Here is an 18,512-nt window from a genome sequence, read left to right on the forward strand (position 1 = left end):
ATCGTTAGCTTGGTTCTAACGCGACGGGGTGGGTCTGGACAACCACTCACGACGACTGGGAGGTCGTGATACACGAGTAATCGCTCAAGGGTGCCTACATTCACAGGAACCGTGTGCACCGTGGTGTTGGGATCTCTCAAATTCCATAGGGTCTACACTACTAGTAAACCTCTGTGTGTTAGAGAAAAAGAAGTAACTGTCAGAAGCTGTAACTGACCCGGGTAATCGAGAAATTGGACTTGGAACTCAAGCGCCAGTCGATGCTTCCTATTTCTGGCGAGAATACCCGATAGTGCACAAGGAATTGCGTTTACCCGCTGGGTATGCCTCAGTTTCTAAGTATTTTCGCCGTTTCATCGCCCTGAGCCTCAGTGGGTATCGTCGGCGGGAACGTCGTGGATGAAATTCTCGCGCGAGCAACTTTCGGTGGCTTTGCTTCGTCGACCGAAAATGGCTGAGGTCCCTATTTCCCCTTCCTTCACTCTGTCTTGAGTGCTCCGGAGGGCTTAAAGGGCCTTAGATACAGCCAACAATATCATATGGGCCAGGAGAGCATCTTAATAAATCATTTTTAGCTCAATGAGTAGACTCTTGTCGAATGGAAGTCGTAAATACGCGGGGCCAGCTTGACCAGCCCTAAAGCGACACAGCCACACCTAGGCTGTATTCTAAGCTTGACTCCTCGGCTTCAGGCGGTAGAGGGTCATTCCAGTGCACGGAAATCTGTACCTTTCGCTTCGTGCCCAACATCTAACTCGCAATCAGCCTGTCGTCATCCCAAAAAGGAGTGTGTAACATTGGCAACTCCGGTAGTCAGGCTCTCGTGAGCCTCCCTTTTCTTATTACCCTTACGTCTGGGAAAACATCACATATGGACTCTAACGCAAGTCATAGCTCAATTGACCAACGTCTTCAGGATCCGAAAGTGGCCCATTCAAGCTTCGAAGAAGTTCGCGCAGGGTTACAGTAATGGTGAATCGTCATCATAGGAGCACCGGGTGTGGGTCCGGGGCAGTACACGTTAATTAAGGTCAGTTTCATAGCTCTTTTGCATTCCACGATGGTTTATCCGAGAGCGCCCTCGGGTGGCAATGGTGCCTCCCTGATCCTTTGCCGTAGCCCAAACACTCTCCCGGCTGAGATTGTGTTCTGTAGGATGTATATATATGTTCCAAAAGACTGTCTAAATCGCTTATGATATCCTCTCCAGTATTGGGAGGCGTTTTTGGTGATTATTGGACAATTTAAAGCGATGTCTACGGTCGTACTGGGCTGTTCAGCCCTCTATTGGGTTGGGCACTGCTAGATAGGGGCGATGAAACCCTATTTGGTTTCGCTTCCAAAACTGCCGAAGGTCGCCCGCGCGGGAATTTCATCCACGACGTTCCCGCCGACCGTACAGTGGGGATGTTCAAGTTGGGTGGGCCGCAACCGAAAATGAGACAAGTGACGGTGATGAAGTGCATTATTTTCCTTTTAGTATATGTAGTTGTCTACCGTAGTTGTCCCTGTTTGGAAGGAAAGCATTAGACAAGCAAATTGAACCTCAGCACCAATCCCAGGCTTGCCGATTTCCCTCACACCCATTAGACGGCCCGGGACCACGGGGATGCGCTGAAACAAAGGGGAACAAAAAACATGCAATGGAAGAAGTACCACTGCTGGAGTGGGCTAAGTCTGTTGCAGCTCGGACTCGGGTCGAGCGTTCGAGAGTGTGAAGGCCAGGGAGACCGCCCGGTAAGTATAACGTACAACCTTCCCTAAATGAGACAAAGATCTGTCATCGAATTGAACAAACCGTCCTATATTCGGGTAAGTGGCTCTTTATAACCTAATGGCCGTTGTGTCGCCGACCATGCGTTGCCCCCACTCCTTCACCTTCCCTCTTCTCGTCAACTCCAACTCTTTCCGCTCCTTCACATCTCTTTCCATTTCGACGTGCTTAATCCTCTGAGAGGGAGCCTGGTGCAGGCAACATGAGCAGTGGTAGCTTCATTTCATCGACGGTTGGTAAGTCCAATTAACCGCTAAATGTGGACGCGGTTTGCTCATTTGTGGGCTCGATTGAATGGCGATTCATTTAGGAGCGTCATTGGTCGCCTCAATATGTACGTTCGACTCTATAGGAAGCCTGTGCGGCGTAGTAGAGATCGCTGGGAGGACGCCATTTCCGAGGGGGATCTACTACGTGATTAGGCGACGAAGCACCTGCAGATCACTTACACCCCGCCTCTCTCAACAGTGCAAACCTACCTCTTTGGAGTTCTGACGTTTCAATATGCGACCTATTATTCCTCTGGTAAGTTCTGCATGTTTCTGATCTGATATTCCGGGGAGAGCGCTCATGGCGGGGTGATACGTAGGCTTCAAGGACCCAAAATGGATCACGTAGGACTCTCCGCTTTGCACCTTGCAGGCGCCTGCTGAATCTCAGTCTACTCTCTTGGACAGCTATCCGATGGGTCTGATATTTCTAATGACCGCTTTCCACTGCCTATCGTAAGCCATTCCTTTTACCTCCTCGCGAAGAAACATGATAACTGTTGCCTTAGACTACTATACATGACCTGGTATTACTCGTATGTCCAGCTTCCTATCTCCGGTCTTCGCGGGCAGAAGCCGACTTTCTTATGTTTACCAAAGGATTGAGAACTATGGAAACCCCGAATCCCTTCTTCGTAAGTTCTATTCCGAGTCTCTCTTTAGCATCTTCGACCTTGAGCGCTGATGCGGTTCTGTCATTCTCCAGGTCCAAAGATTTGGCCTTTCCCACTGTCTGCGATCATGACGACGTTAACGGCCTACGTGACCCAGCTGTTCCTGACTTATCGGTGGGTATCCGAGATCACCCCTGTTGCCCGTTGCGACTTGAAGCTTGAAGGCTGACCCTGGGGCCTGGTATTCGCAGAGCATATCGACTGACGCAAAACTTCTTCCTGGTGATACCGCTAGTCCTTGTCTCTACCGCTGCGATGGTCCTTGGGATCATTCAGGGTGCCATGGTATGGATGCTATCATCGTGAGTTCCCCCTCGCACTCGATGATCTCCGGAGAACTCACGCTATCAAACACGATGGGTAGAATCGAAGAGCTGTCGACCCTCAATGCTACACTCACAGCTTGGCTGACGCTGGAGGTGGCGGCTGATTGGCTGATTGCAGGTTCGTTCGTCGTTGCTGTGAAATAATATTATTGCCTGTCCAACTGATGAAGATTCTCAATAGGAGTCTTGCTTTGGGCAATTAGAGCATCGAGGACGACGTATAGGAGATCTGGGAGGGTCGTCAAGAGACTATTTCGGACGGCCGTGCAGACAGGTAAGCCCCACCGGTTGTACATTTTGTCTGTTGCGCTTACGACTTCCGTTCTCAGGGCTTATCGCGAGTGCATTTGCCAGCGTCACAATGATCTTGTATTTGGCGTTCCCGAACACCGAGTACGTTCTCATCACAGGCGTACCAATAGGTTGCGTATATGCTGGTGTACGTCTCCGCGTATATGGGGCTTGATGAGAGGAACTCACTGTCAGCGCAGACCCTGATGGATACCCTCCTCTGTCGGAAGGTATTGAGGAACATGATCAGCGACATCCAGCTCCACTCGGTGAGTCTCAAAACATCCGCTCTCGCGCGCCCATCGTTCAGCGGGCAACTTCATTCAGGAACCGGTGTTCTCGACGGAGAAATCCACCAGGAATACAACCAGTGGCCCCAACATCCAGCTTCAAGTGCGGAAAGAACACGAGACCGTGCTGCACTTTGATGCACCGACGCAGAACGAAATCGATCATTCCGCCACACTGGCTGAATCCGAGATCGACCATGACGACCGTGGATCGTCGGTCAAGCTGGGCTCTCCCGTCTGATTGTAATTTTTCACGTAGACGATCTTTGGAAGCAGAGGAAAATACCAATACAGAGAAGTATCGGAGCGATGGCGATCATCTGGACTCTGTAGTTTCTGTACATTACTCACTGGAATACGGGAATGCAAGGATTGGACAAGCAGTTTCGGCGCCAACCAGCTTGGCGATTTCCCTCGCCCTTCGACGCACCACGGGAACGCGCTCAACAAAGAGGGAAAGCGGCACTTCATTAACCAGAGTACGGTAGATTAAAGTGAATATCATACATGAAGCTACCACGGCAACAGCAGCGCTCCCACTGGAGTTCAGCTCGAATGTTAACCTCTGAGACCACACTCCGTCGAAGGAAACGCTCTGTCCTCCTGCGCGGTTACGATTCCATGTCCCCGGCCCAGCTCAACTCGACACACAGATCCATCCACGTCTCTCTCAATTTTTGCCTCTATATACCCTTCAAACGGGGATGTACCATGGCCAAAATTTCGGCTCGATACTGGTGTATGTGGGTGAAAAAGAAAAAAGAAAAAGAAAAGAAAAAATAATTCCAAAAGAGGAAAGGGGAAGAGAGAGGGAAGAGAGAAGGGAGGATATCTACAGTATATGACGTCTCACAGCATCCTAGGCTTCCTTGACTTCTGCAGCTCGAGCTGGGGTAGGTGCGGGAAGTCAGGAGAAGTGACGCTTTCGGCCATTTTCACTATAATTCATGGGGTTTTCCCTAAAGTGGTGGCTTTTTGATGGTTTCCTAGGGTTTCTCACTATAATTTCTCCAAATCGAGCGCCGTTGCCCATTTAGAAGGTCGTTACTCGGCACGAGGACGACGCGATAACGACGCGGGCGGCAGTAGGAATCGGTGATGCATCTAATCTCTGTCCGAATGATTCGGAAGGTCATCTCAATGGCAATCGTACATGACCGTACTCGAAGGCTCAAGAACTCAAGCTTGGATGACATGAGCACCCGAGGTGGGAAGTTTAGCATGGAAGGTCATAGACTAAGGCAAATGAGAGCGGCTAGTAGGCAGGAGAGGTAGTTGGTGCTTGGGCAGCAATCCGGGTGAGGAACTACCTTGTTCAAGGCTTGTTCATGTGTCCGAGGTGTGTGCCGTCCTCAATCCCAGTTCAAAGTGGAAGTAAAGCCTCAGATATCTTTATAGCGCTTCATCCAGCGTCCCGAGTCGTTCCGTGGTTGGACTGGGCCCAATGCATGCCCGAAATGAGAATTTAGGCACACTTTCAAACAGTATTCAGATTTCATGGAGTATAGAAGGATGCAAGGGCAGCAGGGAGCACTTAGAACCAATTTATCAGCCTTAGAGCGATAGTTCTATCGAATCTGCAGTAATTGAGCATTGCTGGGTTGGCATGAACATCATATTGCGAGCCCAGGTTTTGCGCGTTCGCGCGCGCTTAACGCGCGCGGGAAGTTTCACGTGAGGGATTACTATACAGTAGCGATCAAAAATAATGCACGTGACTCATTTTTCTTCATCTTCGAAGATCATCTTCATTTTCTGAATTCTACGCTGAACAGAAACTTATGAAATTTGGTATGATTAGAGCTACAGTATATTACATTTGGACTTCCAAGTATGAAGCGGAATCACGCAAAATTGAATGAATGGGAGAGTGATTAGTAAAGAGCGGCTAATAAGATAATATACAGTGAAACTGAAAGGAAAGAATCTCAGTGGGGAACCAAGCAATGACCTCCGAAATCCACATACCATTAATACTTTGTCCAATGTCCTTTAGCTCTTATCACGGCATCAATCCGCCTTGGAATTGAGTCGTAAAGCCGACGGATATAAGACACATCAATCTTGTCCCATTCTTCCTGAAGTGCTGCCTACAGTTCGTCCAGATTTCGGGGTTGAGTTGTGCGAGCGCGCACTTTGCGATCCAGATGTTCCCATAAGTGCTCGATAATATTTTGGTCAGGGGAGGATGCCGGCCATGGGAGAACTCGGATTGAATTTTCGCGGAACCACTCCTTGGCAACCTTTGATGTGTGCTTTGGGTCATTATCTTGTTGAAAAATGACAGACCGGGGCTGGCGTTTCCGGTCCTGGACAGAACCTAGGAAGGCATCTGAGAGAATAGAGACGTACTTGGGCCCATTCATACGTCCCTCGATACGATAAAGCCGCCCCGGGCCATGCCAAGAGATGCATCCCCAGACCATGATGCTACCCCCGCCGTGTTTGACAGTTTTCTTGACATTTTGCGGCTTCAACGCGTCACCGGGCATTCTCCTGCAGTAGGAGCGTCCATCCGAGCCAAACAAATTGAATTTGGACTCGTCGCTGAACCAAACCTTGCGCCAGAAATATTCCCGCCGCCGAGACCACGTCTGAGCCCAGTTAAGTCGGCTTTTGATGTTCTTTTTGGACAGCCAAGGCTTCTTCTGCCGTACTCGGCCATTCAGACCTTTCCGTATGAACATCCTTGAACATCCGACGGACTGTCATGGGGGAATAATTGGGGAATAATTTGCGCTGGACATCCGTTGCATCACGCCCAGCTCCGGTATTGATGAGCCTCAAGGCACGTCGTTCCCCATGTGGTGTGATTACGCGTGGCCTGCCGGATTTCTTGGTGACAGCGTAAAAGTCTGGGTTGGGACCTTGCTTCTCGAGTTTGTAGAAGTTTCGTGACACGACGGTTCGGTCAATATTGAGGGCGCGAGCGATTTCGGTGAAACTTTCGTTGTCGTACTTCCGGCGTCGGTAAATGTAGGCTTTTTTTGTAGGTGTGCAAGTGACCATTGGTACAGTGCAAGACAACGATCTGGAGAACAGTTACTCAAAGTTTCAAGAGGAGAGATGTGTTATTGGGCAAATGAGCGAGGATGGAATGTGGTGGTTCAATTTACGACGCGACTACACTTGTTGTTCCCACGAGCGTCATTTTTGATGCTCCTCCAGCGGCGGGATTTCGTTCAATTGTTGTAATTTCCGAGATTTTGAACACTGATACCCAACCAAAACAAACGCCAACAAGAATCATTACCTCCCATAGCGTTGTGTAAAGAAAAATGTGTTCTAAGGCTAGTCTTCGGTGGGTGTGCCCAAACGCGCTCACGTGCATTATTTTTGATCGCTACTGTATTTATTAATTATTCCTGCTACTACCCTGTAGTAGTAGGTCTTCAATAGAGCTGCACCAGGGTCTTGGCGCTCTGTTCTCCCACGAAAATGCAAGCTGGGACCTTTAAGGTGGCTGCCTCAGTGCCTCTGTTTTGTTACAGGATCTGAGTCTCAGCGCAGCGCGACGGACAAGGACCAGGTCTAACGACAACCATGTACGATGTCGTGTTCGCGTTCATCCTGCCGTTTGCGTGTGCGTATGGCCTGAATTCGCTTCTGCGCCCCCCAAAGGTTTGTCGAACATATCCGCGGTCGATTGCTTGCTTCCGTTGATGAGTTGGAGACCATTTAATCAGGACGAATGCTGCTCCTCGCTCGTCGGCCTGCTCGTGTCCCGACCTCGACAATGATATATGGCTACTCATCCCAGGCTGTCTTCTGACTCGATATTTCATCGCAAATCTGGTGGTTCACTGTCAAAATCATTGAAGGTGAGGATCACTTCGTTCTTTGGTGTGGAATGCTTGATGAGCCAGAGGTCGGAGACGATGGCATGTGAGGGCGACACATCGTGGACGCTACTAAATCCGTGCTCGTACAAAGAACTTTATCGACTCCAAGGATGGCTTGGAGTATCTTATCTCTGGTGGAACGACGGTTTCCTAAATTCCTATCGATGCGTTCACCTTTATACAGGCTGCTGGCACCGGCGCTGAAGACCCCTGTCTTGGAGATCCAATACCACAGGCCGGTGTTGCTTGCCGATTGTCACGAGGATTCAGACCGCGGCCTGGGTGTCCCTTGTCTCGTGTAGCTTGCCGAATTCCGTGGATCGAAATTTAGACTGACGGAGGTCATGATGTGAATGGGAACGGGAAGTTGTCAGCTGGCTGATGAAGAATCCGTGATTTTCGAGGGTCGAACATGTTCGGAACATCGCGTGAGATGTCGAGGAATTGCTAATTCTATGTTTGTATGCCCCTCTGCTTTTGTTTGAAGGCGCTCTATCAATAGCTTTACCGATGACTGCGTACCGCATGACTTCGCGCGCATGAAAACGACTGTCGCCCTTCGTTGGAGTCTAGTATCTGCGACTGTGTCATCTGGATCCCAACGCGCTCGCCTCTGCATCTCAGATTCTCATCGCGCGGACCGATCGTGGTTAGGATGCGGAATTCGCGGTCACGGTGGTTCGCGGTCACGGTGGTGAAGGGGTCGGGAAGTGCTTTGCGCAAAGCGACTATGAACATTCACGGCACGGTAATGGAGCGTTGGGGTCCTTATCCGCCGCATGAAGATCGGGGATTGGTTGTTCTGACAGGTGCTTTGTGTAGATACAAGCAGAAATCATCATCATTAACCACCAGAGCCTCCCTTTGCAGGGCTTTGCTGACCAGCCGCACCATCGGTCCATCCTCCGCTGATAATCTCCAAACCTCCAAAGATTTGTCTTGCAAGGACGAATTGACGTGACATGCCAGCCAGGAATTGTTTGGACTTCGAGTCTTCGACGTTTTAGGTTCTGGGACGAACGTGCAAGAACGGACACAATTTTCGGAATTTGACCTACATACTAAGTATAGTGCAATGAACAATGTTAAGTTGCTTGTGTGATGAAGAGGTTTGTGCTAAGAGGCAGTGGGTATGTACATAGGCGGAGTTCGGTAGTAGCAGGCTCTGCGGCGAAGCGCGCTCTTTTAGTTATTTTCAATTTTCAGTAACCAGTATCAGTAACGTAGGAGATCCAGCTCGGAGGCAAAGCCGAGTGATGGATCAAGGTCTTCGACTGAGCAGGAAGGTAGCACGTGAACAACTCTCTCCCGTTGTTACGCCTGAGGGTCATCTGACCCTTCAAAAACCGCGAATAACACACCGCCGGACTAATTTCGTCCGGTAAAACGTACATCTCGATAAGTGACTGAAAAGCCCTAAGGCACTGTGTTTTTCATAACCGGCGGTCACTTATTCTGTCGTATGAGTTGAGACCGAGCCCAGAGTCGTCAACTAAGTCGAACTCTAAGAACGACTCTGAAAGAGGTTGAACGTAACGCATCGTTGATACTGTAGTAATTGACGGGTTAAGGATGTGTACTGGACCGATTGAAGATCGAACTACGGTAGTGAGAATTCGGCACGAAGTCCTCACCGCCGGGAGCAAGACTATCCATGGGAGTGCACGATCGACTTCAAATCGACTAGAAAGCTAGTAGCGACTTAACCAGAACGACGACACTTAGCACCAGCGCCTGTCAGTACCCTAAGAGGGAACGCCCATAAGCGCCGCCGGACGGTCGGAATCAGCCATCAGTCGCGGAAAGCTAAAAGGGGACCTCTACGTATTAGGTACGAGATCGATAAGATAGAAGCCGAGATAAGATAAGCCAGAACGACGGGACCAGGAACGGATCACACGAGATGTTCTATTCCGTTGGACAGGTGTCCTCTCTAGGACAGATGAAACAGGGTACTAACAGTCCCATGACCTGTCAACAGAAAAAGAAGTAGTACAGAGAGAAGGGACAGAACGATGAATCCATACGCCGCCCTCCGGCGGTAGTTACAAAAGGGGTATACCATCTGTTTCCGCGGAAGCATCTTCACGGAGTAACAATGGAGTTTCCCACCACACATTGGTTCCGTTCCGACTGGACGGGAACTACCAAAATCCACGCGCTTCAACAGCGCATCAATAGACGCCTATGGGCATACTCGGCACGACACCGCCGGGGCTTCTTTTGTCGCGTTTCTTTCCTATTTCGTATTTCTGATTCTCTCGTACCTCCGCTCCGTCTCTCTACTCTCCTTTTCTGTATCATGCGCATGTATTCGGTTTGTTTTATAGTCTTTGCTAGTCTTTGTTTTAAAGCTCGTAGTCAAACATTTTGTACCATATATATAGGCCCGCCGGGCAAAAGAATCAACAGATACCCCTTTGACTCGATTATATATCTTGTCCTGATCGACACAAGTCGTTCAGTAAAATAAAGAGGAAGTCTCCGAGCGTCGAGTGAACCAGTTAGCGAGTCAGAGTCGAGTTAGAATTTGCGCGTGAATACACGAGTCCGGGTTTTTAAAAACGAGTCAACGAGTGATCCCGCCGGGACGAGTTTACGTATTTTTCGAGTTCAAATTCGAGTTTCGAGTCTAAGTCGTGTTTAAATCGAGTCACGAGTCGCACTTAGTGTTTCCCTTGTGTGTAGAGCACAACAAAAATACCAAACACCATCCGTATAAAGTCAAGAGCCTTTTCAAAGCTCTAAAGCCCTAAAAACCGTTCTATACGAGTCAGAGAGTCTTCTCCTCGTTAACTTAGTCTACTAAAAACAACAACCCCATCGAACTTGCGTGCCAACGTACAGACAGTACCTAAAAGTCTTTAGATTCGGCCGTCGGTCTTCATCTTCGTGTCACTTGTCTCACAACAAGTTCCACTCGATTCGGGACCGCCGGTTGTCTTCTTGCTCTTCTTTGTGCTTTCTGTGCTAGCCAGCACATCATTTGGAGCCCACCGCGAGGGGTTGTCCAATTTCCAAGTTTAAGTAGACGAAGTTTTGCGAAAGCAGGACTTAAAGACAAGTGTAGCACGACCTTTCGGCTGCGTCAGATCTTGAGTTCGGACTTAGGTCTTTGAGCTCGATCCAACGTCCGCCGGGAAACCAAAAAGCCTACGAGATTTCCACTATCAAGAAAAGAAATCCTAAGGCACCAAAACCATCTGTTGAGGCGCGAATAAATCCGCTCACAGGAAAAGCGTTTGAAGAAAGAACTACGAGAAGACAGCGTCAGGGACAACCTTTGGAATACCAAGAGCTAGAGTCGGATAGAGCGCTAAAACGTCAAATCAAGGAGGCAAAAGCAAAAACTACCTCTGGAGAAGACGAAGAAGCCGCAGTTGAAGATCTAGTTGATCCCGGCGCAGCGACAGAGTCAGAAGAGGAATCAGTTCCTCCAACTTCCCAGTTAGGAGCCAGTCAGGGACCAAGTTTCCCCGGCGGCTTTGAATTACCAAAAGCAGAAAGCGTTTCGTACCGTCGGTTAGACAAACTCAAAACCGACGTCGCAGAATTAGGGTTTCCATCTTCACTAGGAACTCCCAACGAGCCACTTTACTTCGAGAAACATCCGTTTAGAAGTAGCTACCGCGTCACCAGAGTCTTCCGCCACTGAAGGCGATTTTTCGGACTTATCCTTAGAAGACTTAGGAAAGTCAGTTCAATCCCCAGCAGTTCCCAAACCTTATAGTCCGCTAGAAGCTTCTTTAAGCCAGCGAGAAGAAGGTAAAGAACTTAGTCCAGTAACAGAAAGAAAACGAGGTAGAACTTCCCCGCCGGAAGTGACGAGAGTAGAAGGTAGCCTTCGATCTCACAAAAGAGACAAAGGAAAGCAACGCGCTACTTCAGAGGATAGAAGTTCGACTTCAGAGCCCACTACAAATACACCAAGCGAACCTACTACAAGGGAAAGCTTTGTGGATTTTGGAAACAAGAGCGAAGAGGATATCGAACGACTCCCTGAACGCAGGGCAAGAAGAAGAAAAAGGACGAAGAAAACGAGCGTCTTAAGAGAAACGCCGAGAGGAAAGGAACAAGTTAACGTTCCACAACCGCCGGTAATTCAAACGGCTACTTCTGTTCAACGAGAACAAAAGCCTTCAGTTTCGAACTTCGAGACTCCTACCCACGAAAAAGCACCCTTAATCTCTCCGTTGTTACAAAACCACCACAAGATGGAATACGAGATTTCCATGGATCCCAGGGTTGATCACTTGACAACCCAACAGTTGTATAAGAACCCTAGGGTTCCTCAATTATGGAAGGCGAGCCACTTAGTGTTGGAAGATGACACGGCGGCAGAAGTATGGGCTTACATCGAGCGGATGGAGACGATGTTTGAGCAAGCGAGCGTAGTGCTGGACAGGCACAAAAAGAAGGCGTTGGTCGACTTCGTAAAGAAAGTCGATTTAAAGGATCAGTGGTCCCGGCTGACCCAATACAGAGACGGGACATATGCGCAATTCAAGGCAGAAATTCTGTCTTACTATCCTGGCATCAAGGAACTCCAAGAAGGAAGCCTTGATAAGTTGGAGAAAATCTTCAACAGATATGTTAGGATTAAGATGCATGAGGAACAGAAGTTGATGGACCTAATTGCGAAGGTCAGAACAGAGGTCTCAAAAATTCGAGAGACCGAAAGGAAGAGGAAAATCCAACTCCTTTCAGAAAGGACGTTAGTCCAGGACTTCCTGGCGTGCTTAGATCGTAACTTTAGAATGGCGGTCCAAGTACGGCTCTCAACAGCCGACCAGCGGAGGATTCTGGCAGAATTGAAGAGGGAGAGCAGAGCCAATGCCAGAACATTGGACAAGAGGCTGAAGAGGATGGAAGCCCCGAAAGGCCCAAAGGTGGAACCCGAAGAAGGCAAAGAAGGAGGACCCTCTACGGCCCCAGAAGGTGATCTTGGGACAGAAGTCAATCCCATCCAAGTCGAAGATGATGGAGACGACGACTTCGATGGCGAGCTCTACGACTCCTCAGGTTTGGAACGGGTTATGCCCATTGTTACTAAGTACACGCTAGACGATCTGTTGTACGTAGCACAAGTGGTAGCCCGGGAACACTCCAATAGTTCGGTCTTTGGCTTCACGACGGATCTAAGTGACACTGGTACAGCAGACCAGGACGTCATCAACACCGCCGTGGCAGAAACGTTGAAGAGATTGGGTATTAAGCCCAAGAGAGAAGAGCAGCATGTGCAGGACGCTGGACCCCCTAGAGGGAGTCAAAACATGCCGCCGGGGATGTACCAGTGGTCAGGGCCTCCTAAGTCGGACAACGATGGGTTTAAACTCATCTTGGAAAGACTGGATCAACAAGAGGCCAAGTGGAAGGATACACTCACTGGTCTCAGAAAAGAGCAAAAAGAACAACTGACGGAGTTTGAGACGAGAATGGAGGCCAAAATCGACAAGAGGGTTGACCGACCATTCTCAGCGATTCAACTCGCACAACTCGTCAGGGAGGAAACAACATTGGTCAATCCTACGTTCCGCCGGGAAGGAGGAACTACTCGAACTCGGGTTCCTCAGGCGGAGGGTACGTCGACTTTTCGCGTCGACCAGGTCAACAGGGCTACAGCCAAGGCGTGTGGCGAAATGCTGACGCTGGTGGTGGAGAGCGACGAGGAGTGACTTGCTGGTTCTGTGGTGAGCCAGCTCATGCAGTTATGGGCTGCAAAATTAGAAGGGTGATGTTGGATACGGGTCGTATTTGTCATGAAGGTGGCGATTATCGTATCCTTGAAAGTAATAGAATTATTACGCCCTTCAGAAATGGGGAAGAATTTACTCTAGACCTCATTAGAAAGAGTATGGAGAGTAGCGGCCATACGTTGGACCTCGACGCGATTAAGCGCGAGGCTCAGTACGTACAAGAGGAGCCGCCGGAGCATAGGTGGAGGGATCCGTTGACGGGTCAACCAACGCAAGAGCAGTTGGTACATGACCTTAAGGAACGAGGTTAGTCAATTGGAAACGGAGAAGGCGCAGAGTTTAGGGTCGGCGCCTAACGACACGTCCGCGGAAGCGCCCGCGGCTGCTGACGAAAAGGCAGCGATGTGGAACGCCCTTCCAAGTGTTCTACCAAAATTCGCGTCGACAAGAGGGTTTTCAATGACGACGAGGAAAGCAGCAGCTGCTGCTTCTTCCAAACCGGCAGGAAGTAGCAAGACTGAGCTAGAGAAGTCTAAGAAAACCGCCGGCGTAGAAAAAGAAAACACCAATAAAAAGGAGTGTGTCGAAGAAAAAGAAAGTGAGAGTGAAGAAGAAGAGGTGGACGAGTTACAAGAGGAAGAAGAGGAACCGTTGAGGTTCGTCGAGGTTAAGAGAGTTGGACCTCCTAAGAGAAAGAAGAAAGTAACATGGTCAGATTCTCAACCAACGGCGAAGCTTACGCCGTCCGGAACTCTACCTTATGTAGACGTCCCTCCTCTTTCAACTAAACCTTTAGGTGCATTCAAGCCTAAAGTGAACAAGGAAGAGGAGAAATCTTTTGAGAAAGAACGAGAAGTAGAAGAAAAAGGCGAACCTCTACCGGAAATCGACCGGCGGGGACCAGCCTATAACAAACGCGCACCTGTAGAACAAAATGGTGCGGCAAAAGCGATCGTCAACGAATTGCTTGAAGTCACCGTACCGGTGAACATCAAGTCGCTTATGGGGGTTTCGCCAGAGGCAAGGGAATACCTCAAGAACCTCCTGACTCGGAAGCGAGTACCGACTAGGGAAGTCCCTATCCCTAGAGAGACTGAGGTGTTTAAGCGTTTCTTTGACGATCCGCACGAAGTTAAGCGTCTACACGTTGGCTTACAATGGGTAGAAAATAGTGAGGAAGCGATGGCAAAAGCCGAAGCAGTGGTTGAACAACGGGCCCTAGCCGAAAAGCAAAACAGGGACTATAAAGAAGCCTCAACTTTGCGACCGGCGGTCCGAACTGTTGCAGAAAAAGGAGATGAGAAACCATTGGGGAGTATCACTATCTCTGACCCGGTGGAACAATATATGATTGAACTGGGTACTGAAGCTAAGCCAGTTATAGTGAAAGCTGAAGAGTCGTCTTCGTTGAGGGTCATCTACCCTGAAAATCAATGGAGCCATGAAGGAAGAGTCCTTATTAGACGGCGGTTCGACAATCTGCTCAATGCATGAACAAGCCGCAAAAGACCACGGCCTTACTTGGGATCCGGCGGTGACGGTGTGGATGTCCTCAGCGGACAAAGGATTGAAGAAATCATTGGGTTTGGCAAGAGACGTGCCCTTTGTCTTTGGAGAAGTAAGAGTGTACCTCCAAATACATGTACTTCCAGACGTGGGTTATAGGATCTTGCTTGGAAGACCGTTCGAGATGATAGCGGAAACGCTAACAAAGAACAATCGAGATGGGTCACAAACGATTACCCTGACCGATCCTCAGAACGGCAAAGTGGTGAGGTTGAACACTTATCCTAGAGGAGAACCTCCTCCAGAGTTAAAGGCAGAGTTGGACGCCAACCGGCGGTCTTTTCAGAACTCGATGAATCATCAATAGATGTAGGAGAGCTTGCAGTCGTCTTTGAACAGACAGCTTCTGGAGAGATTAAAGTCGAAAAGGTGTTCCAGTCCGGCCATAAAAGTGGAAAGTTCAGCCAAGAAGACGTGAAGTTAATGTTTATTCAAGAAGCATTAACTAGGGAAGTAGAAAATAAGAAAGCCGCTAAAAAGGTCGAAGCTTTCTTGCAACAAGTCAGGACAGGCAAAAGAGACAAATCCGTCGGTGAAGTCATGATGTTAGATACTGTGATAAAACACTTCGAACAGATTTATCAACAGTTAAAAGAGGATATCATCGAGGATTCTGCCAAGACTTCGTCAACAACCTCCAGCGAGAACAAAGACGAAGTAGTAGCAGGGAACCCTAACGCTAAACCAAAAATTAAGGGTGTCTCTACAGGAAAGAAGTATAAGAAAGTGGCAGATAAAGTAAGACCCATCTTGGGGACTCTAGCAGAGGAGTTTAGAATTATTCGGAAGATTATAGGAAACCCATTGGCTGAATTGCCTAAGATGCCTACGAATCCGCCGGAATTCACACCCCAAGGAAGGTACACCACAGAGAGAAAGGAAGCCATGGATAAGGTCCACGGCGGCGATTTCATTTGGCCAGAAGAGCGAAAACTATTACACTGGTTAATAGGAGTACATAACCTAGCTTTCGCTTGGGAAGATGCGGAAAAAGGGAGATTCAGACAAGAGTTTTTCCCTGATGTCCCTATTCCACGATACCACACACACCGTGGGTATTGAGGAATAGACCAATCCCACCTGAACTTATGGATAAAGTATGTAGATTTATCAAGGAGAGGATAGATTCAGGCGTGTATGAGCCTTCGAACTCGAGTTATAGCTCGAGGTGGTTCTGCGTACTTAAGAAAGATGGTGAAAGTCTGAGAATTGTACATAGTCTAGAGCCTCTTAACGCAGTTACGATTGCGCACTCAGGCATCCCGCCGGCAACAGAAGAATTGGCAAATCACTTCGCCGGTAGAGCTTGTGGAGGTTGCATGGACTTGTTCGTAGGTTACGATGAGAGACGATTGGACGAAAAGTACAGAGACCTTACCACGTTCCAAACACCTTATGGAGCGATGCGTTTGGTTACCCTACCGATGGGGTGGACCAATTCGGTACCAATCTTCCATGACGATGTAACTCATATCTTACAAGACGAGATTCCTGCAGTCACGAAGCCGTATATTGACGATGTTCCTACGAGAGGACCAGCCACGAGGTATGAAGACGGAAAAGGAGGTTATGAAACCATTCCTGAAAATCCTGGTATCCGGCGGTTCGTATGGGAATATCTAAATGACGTGAACAGAGTGATGCAGCGTATGAAGTATTGTGGAGGGACATTTTCAGGAAAGAAGTCGATCATTTTGGCAGACGAGTTTACAGTAGTAGGACATCTTTGTACTTACGAAGGAAGGAAAGTTAATCCCGAACGCGCAGATGCAATCCTTAAGTGGGGAGCATGTAAAGACGTTTCAGATGTACGATCTTTCCTAGGAGTACTAGGGACTTTGCGAATGTTCGTCAAGGATTATGCCCGCCGGGCAGAACCTATCCAAGAACTAACTCGTAAAGAAGTACCATTTAGATGGGGACCAGAACAGGCAGCAGCAATGGCCGATTTACAGGAAGCCATTCGAGTTGCACCAGTATTGAAGGCTATAGACTACGACAGGAATGTGCCCCTAAAATTATCCGTGGATACGTCGTACAAAGCCATAGGATGGATGATATCCGTCCAAGATGATGATGACCCTGATAAGTGGCACTATGCTAGATTCGGGTCTACAACGCTAAGTGAGAGAGAAGCAAGGTACGGCCAAGCAAAGAGGGAACTCTTTGGCTTGATGCGAGCTTTAGAAGAAAATAGGTATTGGTTACTTGGGTGTCGAGAATTGATTGTCGAAACGGACGCTAAGTACATTAAAGGCATGTTACAAAATGCTGGAAATGGACCAAATGCGACTATAAATCGATGGATCGAATCCATACTCATGTACCATTTCACCTTGGAACATGTAGCTGGAAGTAAGTTTGCGATACCCGACGGTCTGTCACGTCGAGTTCCACACCCGGATGATAAACCAAAGACTCCTTACGATCACTCGGAAGAAGAGACCGGCGGACTCACTGGGTACAGGAAACCAAACCCCGACGACCCAGAACCGTTGGACTTCGAAGAGTTCAAACACGAAATCGATACTCGTGGAGGATATCTTCAAGACATCGCAGATTTTGAAGAAGATTTGGAGTTAGATAGAGCAGTGGCGGACAGGGTGTTGTCACTAGGGCCGAAAATGGAAACTCAATTCGTAAATGTGGAAGTACTGCCAGATTTATCCTTAAAGGAAGATCCTAAACTTCGACAGGAATACGATGGAGAGTCCCGCCGGCACCCACTTATCAAAGAGATCGACAGAAAAATACCGATCGTAGATAAGTGGTTAGAAAACCCTTCAGTTCGACCAAAAGGAATGAGCGACGCGGAATACCTAGCATTCGCTAGGTTTAGTACGCATTTCTTTAAGAAAGATGGAAGGCTTTTTCGTCGAGGAATAAATGGTGAACATAAGATAGTCGTTTATCCAGAAAATCGGATGTACTTGATGCGTACAGCGCATGACGCTACCGGGCATCGAGGACATTATGCTACTAAGGAATTACTAGCTAAACGGTTTTGGTGGCCAGACTTAGACGGGGACGTAGGCTGGTATACGAGGACTTGCCATGTCTGTCAAATCCGTCAAAAATTGTTCATGAGGATACCCCCGACGGTAACGGAAACCCCATCTATATTTCAAGTCTTACACGCCGACGTGATTCATATGAGTATTCCTAGCGATAAGTGCAGATTCATAGTTCACGGAAGGTGTGCATTGACACAATGGATGGAAGGGAAAGCCTTGCAGAAGCAAAATGCTAGTACTATTGGCAAGTGGTTGTTCGAAGATGTAATCTTAAGATGGGGTTGCATCAAAAAGATAGTGACAGATAATGGTGGACCTTTCATAAAGGCTGTTGGTTGGCTAGAAGAGAAGTATGGAATCCGTGGCATTCAAGTAACGGGTTACAACGCTCAAGCAAACGGGACAATCGAAAGGCCTCACTTCGACGTAGTAAATATGCTAGCCAAGGTGACCGCCGGGAATTTGTCTAAGTGGAAGTGGTATTTCCCTCACATTATGTGGGCGGACAGAATCACTATAAGAAAAAGATTTGGATGTTCGCCGTTTTATATGGTAACAGGAGCAGAACCAGTAACACCCTCTTGACATACAAGAAGTGACCTGGCTAATTGAACCTCCCGAATCGTTCGTTTCCACGGAAGACTTGCTCGCGCGAAGAGCTAAGGCGTTGGCAAAGCATCGAGACTTCGTTGAGTCAGTAAGAAATAAGATCCACCAGGCGAAGAAAGATAGAGTAGCTAAGTACGAGATTGAACACCGGCGGACGATTA

General features: G+C 48.5%; 1 protein-coding gene across 1 annotated transcript; it reads left to right on the plus strand.

The window, feature by feature from the left end:
- The first annotated feature begins 1,867 nt into the window (after nt 1-1,867).
- On the plus strand, nt 1,868-4,007 carry CC1G_02400 (hypothetical protein). The gene is made up of 14 exons (XM_001830897.2): nt 1,868-2,010; nt 2,085-2,108; nt 2,243-2,299; nt 2,364-2,388; nt 2,452-2,499; nt 2,553-2,579; nt 2,644-2,678; nt 2,750-2,831; nt 2,909-3,019; nt 3,082-3,161; nt 3,225-3,317; nt 3,373-3,482; nt 3,535-3,603; nt 3,662-4,007. The coding sequence occupies exons 1-14, from the start codon at nt 1,977-1,979 to the stop codon at nt 3,863-3,865; spliced, it is 999 nt and encodes a 332-aa protein (XP_001830949.2). The 5' UTR covers nt 1,868-1,976; the 3' UTR covers nt 3,866-4,007.
- The last annotated feature ends 14,505 nt before the right edge of the window (nt 4,008-18,512 follow it).

Source organism: Coprinopsis cinerea (assembly GCF_000182895.1).
Source record: "Coprinopsis cinerea okayama7#130 chromosome 3 map unlocalized cont3.3, whole genome shotgun sequence".
Lineage (NCBI taxonomy): Eukaryota > Fungi > Basidiomycota > Agaricomycetes > Agaricales > Psathyrellaceae > Coprinopsis > Coprinopsis cinerea.

Bases quoted from the DNA above. Each gene is read 5' to 3' on its own strand.
- CC1G_02400 (XM_001830897.2), top strand. From the start codon at position 1,977: ATGAGCAGTGGTAGCTTCATTTCATCGACGGTTG. The intron at 2,011-2,084 runs GTAAGTCCAATT...CGATTCATTTAG, and splicing joins CTTCATTTCATCGACGGTTG to GAGCGTCATTGGTCGCCTCA. The intron at 3,604-3,661 runs GTGAGTCTCAAA...AACTTCATTCAG, and splicing joins GCGACATCCAGCTCCACTCG to GAACCGGTGTTCTCGACGGA.